The following is a 15034-nucleotide window of genomic DNA, read 5'->3' on the forward strand; positions in this document are numbered from 1 at the left end:
CCAGGTGCGCAAGGGCGCTTCGGAGTGCGTGGAGGCGCCGGCGGACGAGCATGAGAGCCAAGGCCAGTGCTCCGCAGCCAGCCGCAGCCAGCAGCAGCGGTAGCAGTGCCTCCGATTGTCGGTTGATGTCGTCGGTGTCGTGGTTGCCGGAAATGCTCGTCGTCTGACAGTGGTTTTTGCCGTGGTTGCTGCCGCCCGCTGATGGTTGTTATGAAACGATAAAGTGCGGCGCTGAGAAGAGGACAGCCAGGGTGGCAATGATGGTAAACAACGTGAAGATAATAAGGCACAGGCGATCGACAACCATGGCGGCGAACTTCCAGTCCCGCGTGATCTCCCCACTCTCGTCCTCCTTGCGAAGCTGCTTGTGGGCGCGAGGTGCGTTGGGTTGGCGAAGGGGACATTGGCCGACGACAAAGATGTGGCACAGGGCAATTGAATCGGCGTGAAGTATGGCAGGCATGAAGTGGAGGAGAGGAGTTTGAAAAGAACAAAATTTGTTTTTCAGTCTACAATCCGCTCCTTGGGCGTGGGTTGGGGGTGCCGGGAAAGCTTACCTGATCAGTGATGTAGCGAAGCTCTTTAAGGATCAATGCCAGCTCGTACTCGGCCGACGAGCTGAGACAGGTATGCGAAGACACGGTCTCATGTAAGCGACCACCTCCCGCACTAATCGTGCCGAGACCGCCCGTTCGCCCGATCGTGTCGGTGGCCCCGATCGGGCCGACGCTGCCATCCTCGCCCTGGCGGTACACGGTCCGGTAGTATGTAGGATTGTGCGGCAGCGTGTTGCATCGATGATTGCACCGGAAGTCGTCGTCAATATCCAGCACGTTAGCCAGTAGGGACTTCGATGATCTGCCAAAAAAAGAACGGTTGGAGGCATTTGAACTGGTGGGACTGGACTCGTTTCAAATAAGAGCGTCAGCGATGAGCAAAATAGCGGCTTGCAGAGTTTGTCACTCTGCGCTTTGAGCGTGCTCAATATCCTTCTATTCATACCATTCTTGGCAAAGATCCTGAGGATTTGTTGCTCTATTATCCTTGATCTGCTATTCGACTACCCTACAGTGAATCTTTACAGCATAGCGTATTGTAGCAAAGATGCTTGCTGATTTAAGCAAACATATCAATGCACGGACAGCGAAGTTTACTTGACGCTAGGTTAAATATTGTTAGAGTAAAATAGGATTCGCCAAATTGCTAGAATACACCCAGAGTGTTGTACTCATGAAGTAACTCATGCATTGTGCATAAATAATATAAAGCTCTTCTGCAAGGTCAGATAGATTTGTAACTTACCGTTCGCGCATTTCCACTTCCTGTAGCTGTTTGTTTTTCTCGTCCACAGTCGGGCGGCACGGGTGCGGATACGGCTCACCGGGGCGGCTCATTCGTAAGATAAACGGCAACCAGATGAGAAATACGACACGAATCTACGAAAGAAAGGAAGACGAGAGGCAAATTAAGAATTGTGAGCTACACTGAGCCATATGTGTGCATCACACCAACCCATTCGGACATCTCGTGCGTATCGGAATTTCGGTGATGGTAGTTGAGAATAAGGATCGTTGATACAACTGACGAGGCAACCATGAACATGATGCAATTGAAGTACGTTCCTGTAGAAATTGAAGAAGGTAAAAGTGAAGATAAATCATCACTCAGCGAGCAGGGTTGTGGCGGATTTTCTTATGGAAGGACATACCTAGAAGAGGCACTGCGTCTGATGTAGCCGGCATTGTTTCAGCGACCATGTTTAGGAAGACAGTAAGTGATAGCAGAATCGTGACTCCTGTGGAAACCAAGGCATATGAATGGAATATGAAGTGTTATTCTTTTGGAAAATTAATATTAGTATGTTGCTCCTAAAAGGACAACTAGTATTTTTTAATGTCATTCTCAAGCCACCAAATGGGATTACTCATGCATATTTGATATTACTTTGCCTTAACATATTGAAAACTACTATAGAAGTTTTCATTTCGGTGGCAGGCTTATTTCAGTTAACTGGATGCTAAATTCAGTTTGGTTTGTACAGCACCAGCGTTCCAGTGTATGAGCTTTTAGAGAGTTTTTCATTCATCAGTGTTAAACCCATTGTTACTGCCTTCGAGTACGTCTTATGACAGAGCACTGATTTACAGAAATCTGAAAATCAATTTTTCTTTTTCCGAACCAAGCTCCGAGCGTTCATTATGTGTGTAGTACTTTGTGTAACCCCCAGCTAAATAGTTACGGGCAGTTTTCCCGACGAAAAGTGATTCGGGAACGGTTGTATTGTCTGTATGCTAGATTTGGCTTTTTTTTCCTTCTGCCTTGCTTGTGTCCTCTTGTCTATGGAAACGCTGGAGGACAAGCATCCTGGGGCCCGTACCGAACAATCTTTGGCACTTTGCCTTCGGGCTCTCTAGATTCTCTGCTATTGGGTGCATTTCCTCCTTTCGAAGGTTGCCACGAAAACGAAATATAAAAAGCTAAAAACTAAGAATAAAATAAATAGCAGTCCGGAAAGGAAAGTGGAACGAGTGTGTCTGAGGAAAGGCTATATTTTATTGATGCAAATGCAATTTCGGGACATCTCTTTTGCCATTAGAGCACAGTTTTTTCGGTACCGCCTCGGTTGCACTTTTTTTTTGCCTGATGTTTGCTCGCACTGTGCGCTGTGCAATAATTTATAATGAAAAGGAGCTGGGCTGTTTTCATTGAATTATTTGTCTCACAGCCCCTACCTCGGGTCCATCCCTAAGAAGAAGAGAACTATCGGAAAGCTCGGGCTGGCGCCTTCTCGCTGCGGGTTTGCGTCCCCGGGAAAATGCTGAAACCTGCAGCTGCAAGCACATTTTTACGCATCGACCAGATGCGGCGAGATTTTTCGCTGCCGGCTGGCATGAGCTGGAAGATTAATCATTGGCAAGGACATCCTTGGTTACAAACAGAGCTGGTTGCACTGGCTTCAGTGTCGTCAATAATTCATGAACGAATTTTAATGTGTACATTTTCGGGGTTAAATTCCAAGCACTATGTGGCAATGGCAGATGTAGGACGCTTCATTGCAGAAGTATCCCAGAAAAGTATTTGTCTTCTGAGTGGCAAAAAAGCCAGACGGGAATTGTTATTAGTGGATCTTTACTCATACCCAATACAACACGAAATGGAACTTGATATGAGACAGTTGAGCAAATTGAACTAAATACACACTCAAAAATGGTTTGCAAAAATATATCAGTTTAGTAGGTCAATTAAGGAAGAAACTAGACAAGCAAAAGCATTAGAAGCGTTTCTCTTACCGAGGGACAACTTTTCACCCGAATCTGGCGGTAGCGTGAAGCCGAGTAGCGCCATAGAGGCAATCAGCACACACGGGACGATCAGGTTGAAAAAGTAGTATAGCGTCTTGCGCCGGATCAGGATAGCAAATGTGATGTCGATGTATGGCTCCGGGCAGCAGTTGTAGTAGATTTCGTTCCGCTTCCCGGGTACGCCTACCAAACAAATTGGAAGTGAAGTGACAACATTAAGACAGTTAGTGTGTTAGGTCTAGTGTGACAAGAATCATATCCTAAAAGCTACGGAATCCTTTACGGCAGGTGATGTTTAATAATTCTTGTCGGGAGTTCTTCTTTCAAATCCCAACCTGTGTTGGGGTAAGAGGTGGGACTCATCATCATCATCATCATCATAACAGTCTTATCTAAGAGTAAAACCGTATATTACACAAATAAATCCAGTTCAAGACCAATAAACATTATATAAACAAACAAGTTAACTTTCTATGAACGTATTTAATTTGTATTAGATGGGAAATAATTAAAAAGCTGTCATTCGAGCTTCGTTGCTTTAGCCACTCGCAAGACCATGTGCGCTATAATTTCTGCAATAAAATAGCTAAGCTAAGATAAGACTATCACAGTTTGAAATTTCTTTGAAATGAACCCAAATCTTCTTTTTGGCGTAACGACCAGGTTGGTTATGCCTGCCCATTAAGGGCTTACGACACTTTTACGCTATGTGTACGTGGATAGTCAGTCTTCTAGTACAGGGGAGAGTCCGTTCTCGGATGGGATTCGAACCCATGCCGTCGAGGGGGTGAGCCTCGGCGCTCATGGGCCATTTTTCTAACCGGCGCTACCGCTCGGCTGTCGCGGACCATTCTACACAAATATATTAATAATTTCATTTCATTTCATTATAATAATATATTAATAATGAAATGTAGTTGTGTCTACTATTTACAGCATAACTCACCCAACAATTCCCATTCCCCGTTGGTTATAAAGCTGCTGATATCGCCACCACCTTCGTCTTGCAGTTGAAGATCCAGCTGAAACGAGAGCATTTTTATTCAAGCTGCTGTTTTTCCGATGGAATGTTAATCAAGCACGGATCCTTGCTTACGATAGGGTCAAGTTTGCTCCAAACTCCTGTCTATCACTTGTGTTGCTCGTGCCGTAATAGATTTCCTAAGGACCTTACATTACCTAAACTCTAGTGGAAGCTTTATGAACACTCAATATACGCCATGTCCATACTTCTGAGGGTAGAGTACATTAATACACACACAGGCACTCACTCACCGAAATGACAGTGCCTGCCTTTGGGTTTTATGGTTCGGTGGTTCTCACACGCTCAAAATAATTGCGCTCGTAAGGTTGAATGGAGTGGCTTTGATTGAGAATGTATGCTTTGATCGTGCGGAACCTGATCGGATGGGGAAGGGAACGAGTGAGCAGTGCATTAATGTTTTTTTGCATTGATTCTCCTGCGTCTCAGTCATTTATAACTGGCTTATTTTATTCTTAGGAAGTTTTGAAGCCCACAATCTACGAGCTCTAAGAAATTACTTTTGAAAAGTGACACGGAAATGACAATCTGTATCGCGATTTCCTTGACCAAATTAATGTGAAATGCAAACACCCATGATCAAGGAAAATACAGTTTTTTGTTCTTTATTCCAAAAAGCCTTCTTGCTTTGTGCATGCTAATTAAACCACCATTATTCCAGCCATCATTATTCCGGCTGTGAGTCTACTAGATCTGAGGGTTCGGATCTTGTGAGGCAGACATTTTGAAATATCTGTTGAATTTACCGAAAATGGACGCAAGGGAATAAATAATTTGTCTTCTCGTCGGTGGCGTGCGCGTTCGTCGCAAAAAGGTTCCCATTAATAACAAGCCCTAACAAGTGAAATGCCAGCGAGTGTGTTAGTGAGTATATGATGTCGGTTTCCTTTGCGGTCAAGGTTTGTTTTGGGCGATTCCGGTGCGCAGTCCACCGAGACCTCACAACCAAGAGATGAGAACTTAAGGAAATTAATTTGCCGTGACTTGACTTAATTGATTATTTACACTATCAGTACTCTGTTGCGCACGATATTCGTGGCTTCTCGTCGACTCCTCGAAGGAAGGGGCGGTGTTGGGGGAGAATGGGGTTAGCTTAGATCAGCGCCAAGGTGACACTTAATATAATCATTCCATTCCGTGGTCGTACAGGCTCATCTTACATCACAATGTCGGCCTCATGTGCGTATCCTTTTAGATTGCACTACTTTGGAATGAATTATGGCGCATAACCTCACATCTAGTTACCTCGCAGATCACTTAAAGGTCATCTTAGCCGATAGATAATTGATGGATTAAGATATTTTCTTTTCTTTTTCAGACTAGGTCATGTCAGATAAAGAAAGGATGAATTTATGATGTGAACTTTATTTGAATATACCGTTTACTTTCGGTCCTAGGCTATGATGGTAGTTGCCAAGGCATGCTTGACTTTTGAAACAGGCAGTTATTGGCGTGTGAAAACAGTATCATAATCAGGTTTTAGGTCGTATAGACAATGGGTTACTCACTTCTTAAACGTGCTCTGGTTATGTAATACTTTTGCTAATCAGGATTTTGGTGGTCGATAACTTTACCTATTCTAACGTCAAAGGTTTCGATGGGATTGGCAAAAAAAATCCGGTATGCTTCCAGTGAGATCATCACTTATCTGAACATACGTACCTGAAAGCCGTCATAAGTCCACGAGCCGAACTTCATCTCACAGCGCTGGTCGTCGAACGGAAACCAGGTGATGTCGATCTTGCAGGTGGACTTGAAAATTCCCGGCGGCACGTAGAGACAGGAACCATTGTTCCGAACCACCACGTTGGTTGGGTACGTACCATCAAAGCCTTCGTCCGCGCTGGAAAGAGGAGAGAAAAAGGATATCATATTGGTTTGCAGAGCAGCAGCTTGATGTAGAGAAGGAGTTTGGTGTGATGGTAGTGTTTGAAGTTCCTAGAAAAAGAATGGCATTGACTTCTTATCCACTGAAGCTGACTGGACGCGAGTGACAGTTCTTCCGGACTGCTCCGCTTTCAATTCGTTTCTATTTTTGTTGTCTATGACTGATTCAGTTCCGATTCGTGTCGTTTTTATTGAACCGTTTGGCGTAGGATGCCTACGCCAATGCAACTCTGCAACTTCGTAGCTAAGAGGAAAATTGAGATTTGAGACAATAGAACAACGGCGGTACCAAAACAGCTTGACTTTTGGGGCCGTGTCGGTATTAAATATGTTATCGCTACAGGATGTAGTCACAACCCACAGGAGGAGTGGGTAGAGAGCACAGGGTTGAAGCGCCATCGCAAATTTGTCTGTTCAGGCACGGCCAGCCACCACAAACGCCGGCCAAGAGAGGCAGGCACAATTAATGCTCCAATCATACGCTTCACGGATCTTTACGCAGGCCCATTCCAGCGGATCAATTTACGGGCGATTTCCGCTGTGTGCGGATGCGTGACCAGCTCGATGTTAATGGCTGTTGTGGTTTTTGCCACATGTAAATGAAACTCACTATCGTTTGTATCATTTAAGATGAAATTACCGTTACCGATAGATGGCGAACCTGGCTAATGTTTTCCCGGCGCGCAGTTTTTCGACGCGAGCTTTTTCCACGTTGTACGCGCAGGAATGTTACGGTCGGTGCAATATTTTAGCTCCACCGCTCACCACATGGTATGCTTCCCATTGGGATGCGGGTGGAATGGTAATGGAATTCTGTTTCGAAGACGAGCAAGGTCCTCATCTTGCCCCATTTGTAGGCATCGTCGTTCAAGAATTGTTCGTGAACTTTAAGCAAGTAGACAGTCGCAGGGACATTTAGGAAAATCGATTCATTTCGAGCTATGTGTAGCTCGGATTTCGGATGGAATGGAATCGAATTAAAATTGAACCAATCGAGCAGCACCGAGATTTTCAATGCAGTGCCTTTTCTGCATTGCAGATGCAGAGCATCTAGCCTATCGCATATATTTTTGCATCTTTAATTGTGCTGGATACCCGCTCGGAAAAAGCACAGCACAAGCTGCTTATATGTCAAGTAAGATGAGGCGCGAAGGGTAGGGAACCATGGGGGCCGCACCGGGAAGCAACGGAAGGATGATTGTAATTCCTACGATATGAACAGATGGTGCCCGTTCCGGAATCAGCACATATGTGAAAACAACAGAGCCGGATTTGGCTTACTCACAATATTCAATACACACAAACTAAGAAAAATAAAAAGAAAAATAACCAAAGACACGGATGGATGGCGGAAGAAGCAGATTTAGAACTAAAAATAATATAAATTCACCATAAAACAGAATTGGGCCGATTGGGTAAGTAGAAAGGGTTTTAGGAGAAGAGTAGGCAGAATGCCAACATTTGGATTTAATCTCCTGATCTGAGGGTATTCGCTAGAAAGTTCGATGCCATGTTGAACTGCTTGAAGCTCGTATTCGTTTGGTTTCGAAGGAAGGATGGAATGAATTTTCCTAGCACTCCCAATGAGGTTATGTGTGGGCGTGCTAGTGCATTTGGAAGATACGACAAGTCCTAGGAAATCCGGTTCCATCCTTTGATGGGGATGATGCCCATGACCCGGATGCGCACCCCGGGAATAAATATTTAATGGCCAAGATTCGGGATCTCGGAGCGTTCGTATCGTTGGACATGCAATTGCGTCCATTTTGGAGCTCGGACGTTTGGGTTGCGTCGTCCCTGAACGGGGTCCTGGCACAACTACATTATATCTGTTCATCTCCTGGCGGACTTCTGGCATCTGCTGGGTTTACACACATAAACGAAGTAATGCTGATTGATATCTCGTCCTAGTTGTGTGGATTGTATTTTTTTTGTTAGGTCACGCCGCGATTATGCCGTACTTCAAAGCGCTTTTTTCGGTGGTCGCAATCGGCCAAGTGGATGGCCGATTTTTCCGACCGAAGATGAACTCTGATGCAAGATGTTTAACTATAATCTAGAAAGCAATGTCGATGACATACCACAAACTGCCCGATAACCTTTATTTGAAATTTCTTTCTTAGCTTTGAAATTGAACGATTAATTTGTCAATTCAATTACAATGAATGAACTTGTATAATATTACGATAAGAAACATTTTCTTCCACCTTACCTATTGTACATCAGGACGTCCGGTTTCCAAAGGCGGTGTGGTGGTATCCTGAGATCGCGCACGCCTCCATACTCGGAGGAGTTCCATCTGACGTTCATGTCGTTCCACTCCTGCAACCAAAAGAGTGTTAAAATAAATATATAAAAAGTGCTGAAATTAGTAACAACAAGGAAGCATAAGAAATAGTTCAACATTGTGGGCAAGCTATCTGAAAGAATGAAATATAAGTATTTTAGACCCTTTCTTGAATTTGTAAAACCATAACAAAATAAGGACACAGTATTAAAAGAATGGAGTAGGTACATGCAACTGCTAGTTTTCCACTATAGTTAACCGGATAAGCATTTGCCGTTCATATCAATTTTCCTTGCACTATTACAATTCGATTTCGTACCAATTGCTTCTCGCCGTTGTTGGGTTTCACAGCGCATACGATATGCATTGCATCGTTTTCATGTCCCCTATTTCTGTTTCCTTTATTTTTAAATTCAATTTTATCCCCCGTGGAATCGGTTCGCGTTTTTGTTTTCCTACAAGAGAAAATAAATCACGCAATAAATCACAGCTACCCAAATTTGCCGACACAAGCGGCGGAATCGAACATTCAATTATGTATGCCCAACGCTCCGCATGGCTAACAGTCTCCGGTTCTGCGGCCCTCTGTTTTGCTATTCCACTTACACTTGCTACTTACCAAACCTACGCCGAGAGCTATTATACATGTTAAATAGCACGGGTTTAAGGAAAAAATACGAAAAAATTACCTCAAGTGCGCCATGTTGCAAAACGTTTGGGGCAGTAATAACGAATGCTAAAAATTTGCACACGAAAATGCCTCCCCTTTTTCGCAGAATTGAAAAATAATGTATATCAAAGAGGAGCCGGATGAATAAAGCAAATCTAATAAAACGCAAGCACAAAAACTAGCACAAAAACAAACTATGGCTCTCGATCTCTCGACCGTATCGACAATAATTATCTGGAGCGAAGCAATGTGGGTTGATTAAATTAAAGCAACCGGCCTTGCGTTTGACAGTACGCGGCTGTCATATTGGGTTCACAATTAGCGTCGCGGTCTGTCAATGAAAAGCCGAACAGCAGCGACAGCTGTTGGAACCACCTTAGATTTTTCAGTTTTGTTTTTACCTCAACATTAACATACCGTGAATCAAATTCATTGCGGTTTGCCAACTAGATTGACGTTGTCATACTTCTGACTAGCATAGAAACCCCTGGTTGTCTATTACATTGGCGTACTCCGTCATTTAGCAGATTTACCACGAGTTCGGTCCTTTCCGGGCGCTCCTAACAGAGAGAAGTTTTTGATACGCTAAAGATGAGTTCCATTATTTTCATTCAAGCCGGCTCGTTACGTAGCGAAGTAAGCAAAAAACAACTCAACCCCCTCTCTCCTGCGGCATCCAAATGTCATTTAAATGGAAAATTCATTGATGCATGAATGGCAAGCACCAAGAAAAGAGAGATAGAATTCCTCTACAATCTCCTTTTCTGTCTTGGCGAAATCGCAGTAAATGAAAGTCTTCGTCCTCGCTGACCACTAAATCATCCCTACGAATGAATGGCCGAGAGCAGGAACGGATGGTTGATTTATGCATTCTATCCCATTTGATACTCTCAGGCGGTTTTACGATTTGGGTTCTATGATTTATGACTGAGCGGTTCACATACAAGAGTTCGATCGCATAGAGCCTTTTTCTTTTTCCAAAACTTGGTTACAGCCTGAACAATTTCCTGGTTGATGTCTATAATAACTGAAACTATAAAAATCATCCTAACCGTTTTGGATTTAGAGACAGTTTATTTTTTTATACTCTTTTAGTCATTCAATCCGGTGGAGTGCGGGAATACTAGACTCAACTTTTTGTTTTGAGCAAAGAAAATGATACAAAAGTGTTTTCAGTTTCTACAATGGTGATACGCCAGAGGTAAAATAATCTACAATCAAAGAAACACATTAAAAAATATTAAAGGTCATTTTCTGAGAGGTTACGGTTCTGAGCACAAATGAATTTTTGAATAATTTCTCTTGTATCTTAATGCAAACCAACAAGAAGTGTGTTAAACATGTGATAAAGGGAAATATACAAAGTAACCGAGAGAAATCGAAAAATTACGTGCTTAACAAAGTCGATACAAAGAATAACGGTTACGTATAGAAAAAATAAGGATGATAAAAGATTCGATACATGAACGGCGTTTTGATTTCAGGGAGTAAATATTTGCTTCGATGAAAATTGGTTTCCAATTAGGTTGGGTTGTGGCGGCGGTCAAGCTACATCCACATTCTACATTCTACATAGCTACATTCTCACTTTGTGCAAACTACGAGGGATGATAGGTTTTTGTTTCTTTTTGAGAAATAATAGTGCTAAAAATAAAAATTGAATGCTGGCTGAGAAATTAGAGGGAATTGAGTGAGCAATCTCAGAAAACAGTAGACTGAACACTTTATAATGGCGATGATTATCTACTACATTAAGGATAAGTTACTTTTTGTGACCCATCCAACCGAATGAAATGTAAACGATCCGAGTGTAAACGTTTTGTTTTCTACTTATGAAAAAAGAGATTTTGAAGGACTCAATAAACATTTAAGAAGATAACTAATGGTCCCACATTAGTGTACATTCCTTGCCAGGTTGCCTAAACCATCCAGAGTGAAAGGAAGGACAAATGAACTACGGTTTCTCGGAGCTGTGAAATGTGACAAAAATCACCTCGGGAAGCCTCGTTTTCCGTGTGTGTGTGACTTTTCAGTTAGTTTTTTTTCGTTTTAAGATTTTGGTAAGAGGTTCGGGTATTGGGATTGTTTTCCATGCCAGTTTCTCTTCCCCTTCCTCATCCACCTCCTCAACGACCTTTAGCTGATCCTTACCGACCGCTGTCTTGATGACAGTGAAATGGGCCCAAAAACCGCAACGGGAGAATGCGAAAAAACCGGAAGGATCCGGGTCGGGTTAAATGGGCAAGAGTTTTTCTTTTCTTCAACACGTTCAAATTTCCTTACTATCCTTCGTGTTTTGTTTGTTTTTTTTTTCTTATTTTATTGATGTCTAAAGATACCGGCTCCAAAGATCAGACGGGACGCCTCACGTAAGTGTGTAGCTTTGTGTCGGGTAAAATTTTTCCATTTATCCGTGGAGTAGAATGGGCAAGGGGGCCCTGAAGCGAGAGGGCAGTGAAATGATGATGAGTTGGGTGGGGTGACCCGTAAATACGATTAGCAGGGCTGGAAATCAGGAAGCGTCCGGGTGGTCCAGGATGAGTAGAAAGAATACCCCGTCGAGAACTCTGCGCACTCTCGGGAGCATTTTTCTTCATTCTTTATGTTCCGGGGGGAGGTTTGGGGCACGCTTGGTTAGCCGTTACGTGATAAAGAGTCTGGAAAGGAATCGTTTTCCAGTCGGCTAGATTGCGGAAGATGCCGCTTGATCATTATGATGTTGCGAACGGTGAAAAGAAATCGACAGTCGAGGGATCGCAGTTGAACTAGACCGCTTCACCGGTTTTGGTGCAAAAAAAGCGAGAAAAAGGGCTTTTTGTGCAGGAAAGGGTTAAGCGTTGTATTGGTTTCCTCAGCGTTTGATACTAGAGATTAACACATTCGGCTTGATTTTGTTTTAAATTGAGTCATTTCCATGCGGCTTTCATCCGTTTTAAACCTATAAAGTTTGCTTTGTCTCTGGCGCTTTAGTGCGCTATAAACTTAGATTTGATATTCTCATACCTTCAATAATCACAGGAAAACCCTGTTTTACCACACCATTTACCGGTTCATTTCAGGATGGCAAGTGGGCGCCAAAGATAATTATATCGAAGACAAATTTATTTCCAACTACTGAACGAAATCGAGGGCAGCGAAGTGCGTTGAAAATGTACAAATGAATAATATAAAACATGTCATAATTTGCGTATGGATCTTCAACCTTAATTGTTTATTACCAAAGGATAGTATGTCAACCAACCAACTCACCACCTCGACGGCGTGGGTTCGAATCCCAACCGAAACCGGACCCTCCCCTGTACGAGAGGACTGACTATCCACGTACAACAAGGAAACAAGTCTCGTAAGCCCTTAACGGGCAGGCATGACCAAGAGGTCGGTACGCCAAGAAGAAGAAGAAGAAGTAGGTCAATCCGGGAGTTAACTAATAATCAAAACCAGAACTGCTCCTCGTGAAGGACAGAACTTTTCCTGTCCGAACGTCATCTTGCCAACATACCGAAACACACACCCACGCAAATGGTTGCAACTGAAACAGCACAGCCCATAACTTATCCCTTTTGTACGTTAAAAAATTTTCTCGATTTTCACTCCAACCATGGTCGGCTTCGGAACCACAGGAGAAGTCACCCAAATGAACCAAGGACGTGGTTCACCTCGCCTGCATCGCCTGTTGTGGTTTCGTTGCCAGAGATGGTTTCAGCGTGTTCTTGTGTGTGCGTTTGCAAACCGTTCTGGTGTTCATGTTACTCGATAAATTAAATGAACAACAAACGACGCGCCCTCCTGACAGGGCGTCGGTGTACTCTCACCTATCGATTGCATGCTTGTACTCTATCCCTGTCCTTTACCTGCCCACTGCTCCAGTCTTTGGGTAACTCCGGGAGGAAGCAATTTGCTTAATTTTTCCTTTTTTTCTTCTCTTACTGGCCTACTATTTACCGAAAGAACGGGTATCGAGGGGCTTTTCCGTTACTCGATGGCGGCGCTCTGCTGAGTGGGATGGTATTTACCGTCACATCATGCCTGTATGAGTTAAACACATATTTATCTGGTATATTCAGGCTGGGCGCTAGCGAAACAAACAAAACAAAAAACAAAATTTATATTACCACCGAGCTAGTTCACGTTTCATAGGAGGCAAAAACACCAAAAGGTTCAAAAGCATGTAAACTTTACATGAAAAAGGTACACAACAATGACATGATCCTCCATTCTGTCGCGGTAATGGTTATATTCTGTAATATTTCGTCACCAGCAACTCCCACTGATGATTTTGGTCTTAAAATGATTTGTGCTTTGATTTCTTCATTATGGAAATTGATGCAGCAATAGCGGTGCTATTGGATCCTTTCTACATACCCCACATGGTTCAGTCCGGACAGGAGTGAAAAGCTTGCCCAGCTTAACTGCGCAGAACTTTTCATTTTTTTGCGTCGCACAAACCACTGCTAAAGTAGTTGACTTACAGGGCCAGCACAGGAAAAGTTCACCCGAGGGCCTTTTTTTTACTGCCGATGTGCTCATGTGTGTGTGGGAGGTTGGTTACATCCTGTAAGCCGCTTATAGGCTTACGAGGGGGGTTTCTGTGCCCTGAAGTAAGTTTTGCTCGTTACGGCGCGTTAGCCGGTTTCGCGTGCAGCCATTTTTCGCGCACGGACCGCGGGAAAATCTACTTACGATTCTACACGCGCACGCAAGGAGCCGTACCGAACTTGTTGACAGGCAAACACAAAGCGAATTGAGAAGTCAGTTGTGGAAGCTTCAAGCTTTTTTCGTGGGCAAATTTCTAAAGTTCTTTGTACTGCCTTGATTTTTTCTCTCCTTTTTAAATGAACTGAAGTTGCTATTGTATACCTCGCAAGCAATACTTTTTTTTTACTATCTGACTTACAATGTAAATTGTACACTATTGATTGGAAGAAGAAATCGTATCTTCAAAGCATTTCAGCTCCTGAACTTCTGCTCATGGTCCAAACGAAGCATTTCGATAAAAACAATCGGTACACTTCAGCAACCTAGTATTAAACCTGCACCTTATTATATACATCCACTTCACGTGGATAATCAGTCCTCTCTTACAGGATAACGCTCGTTTGATCGTCTATTTCCATTTCCTATTCAAACACGGAGGCTGAAAATCTTACATTGTTTGGTTAACCATCTTATCACGAGTAAATTTAATAAAGCATTATGCTTACGCCACTGATTGACATTGACACGAGCAGGACCGGGTGACGCCGTAAAGTAACGGCCGTTAAGTGTAATTTTAGTGTCATAAAAGAAAAGTGAAAACAAGAGACGGGATCGAGATTGAGATACACTAAGCAATCGCCCAAAGGAACAAATAATTCACAGTTTCCTTAGTGGGTAGGTCATGTTCTCGATTGGCTCAAAGCCTGTTTTCCAGAACCACCTATTCTCCCCCCGCTCCTCCCCTTCCCTAATCAGCAGGCATCTTTTATTCTCTAGAAAACGACCGGTGGAATCACGGTTTCGTGATATGTTGAGTAAACGTGGTTCATTAACCTTGCGTGGAAAAACAACAAACCTAACGAAAACGGATGCGCATCTTTTACCCTCTACGAGGTTTTCACCTTACCTTAAGAAGCTCGTTCGTTCGGTATCAATCTTTGCTCGACCCACCGGGGCACGTGTTCCTTACGGTGGGATTAAATTATTTAATTTTCACCTTGAGTGACGGTAAATCTAATTTCCATACCATGCATGATCGCGAACAGCGGCCTGCGAGCATTGCCTTGCGCGAGGTGATGCGATTATATTACACACACCGAGCCACAATGGATTGAAATTGGGATGAAAATCTGAAACTAAATCATTGAACT

The 15034-nt window shown here is 43.3% G+C and overlaps 1 protein-coding gene across 1 annotated transcript in view; it reads right to left on the minus strand.

Annotated features, from left to right (window-relative positions):
• Window positions 1-208: 208 nt before the first annotated feature.
• LOC131291359 (neuronal acetylcholine receptor subunit alpha-7) overlaps window positions 209-15034 on the minus strand; it is a 45196-nt gene continuing 30370 nt past the window's right edge. The window contains exons 3-11 of the mRNA XM_058320560.1: window positions 8444-8553; window positions 6007-6187; window positions 4249-4324; window positions 3291-3485; window positions 1709-1795; window positions 1513-1622; window positions 1303-1436; window positions 558-858; window positions 209-361 (exon numbers count right to left, since the gene is read on the minus strand). Of these exons, the coding sequence (XP_058176543.1) occupies window positions 209-361; window positions 558-858; window positions 1303-1436; window positions 1513-1622; window positions 1709-1795; window positions 3291-3485; window positions 4249-4324; window positions 6007-6187; window positions 8444-8553 (1347 nt within the window). The remainder of the gene's footprint in view (window positions 362-557; window positions 859-1302; window positions 1437-1512; window positions 1623-1708; window positions 1796-3290; window positions 3486-4248; window positions 4325-6006; window positions 6188-8443; window positions 8554-15034) is intronic.

Source organism: Anopheles ziemanni, chromosome X (genome assembly GCF_943734765.1).
Source record: "Anopheles ziemanni chromosome X, idAnoZiCoDA_A2_x.2, whole genome shotgun sequence".
Classification (NCBI taxonomy): Eukaryota; Metazoa; Arthropoda; class Insecta; order Diptera; family Culicidae; genus Anopheles; species Anopheles ziemanni.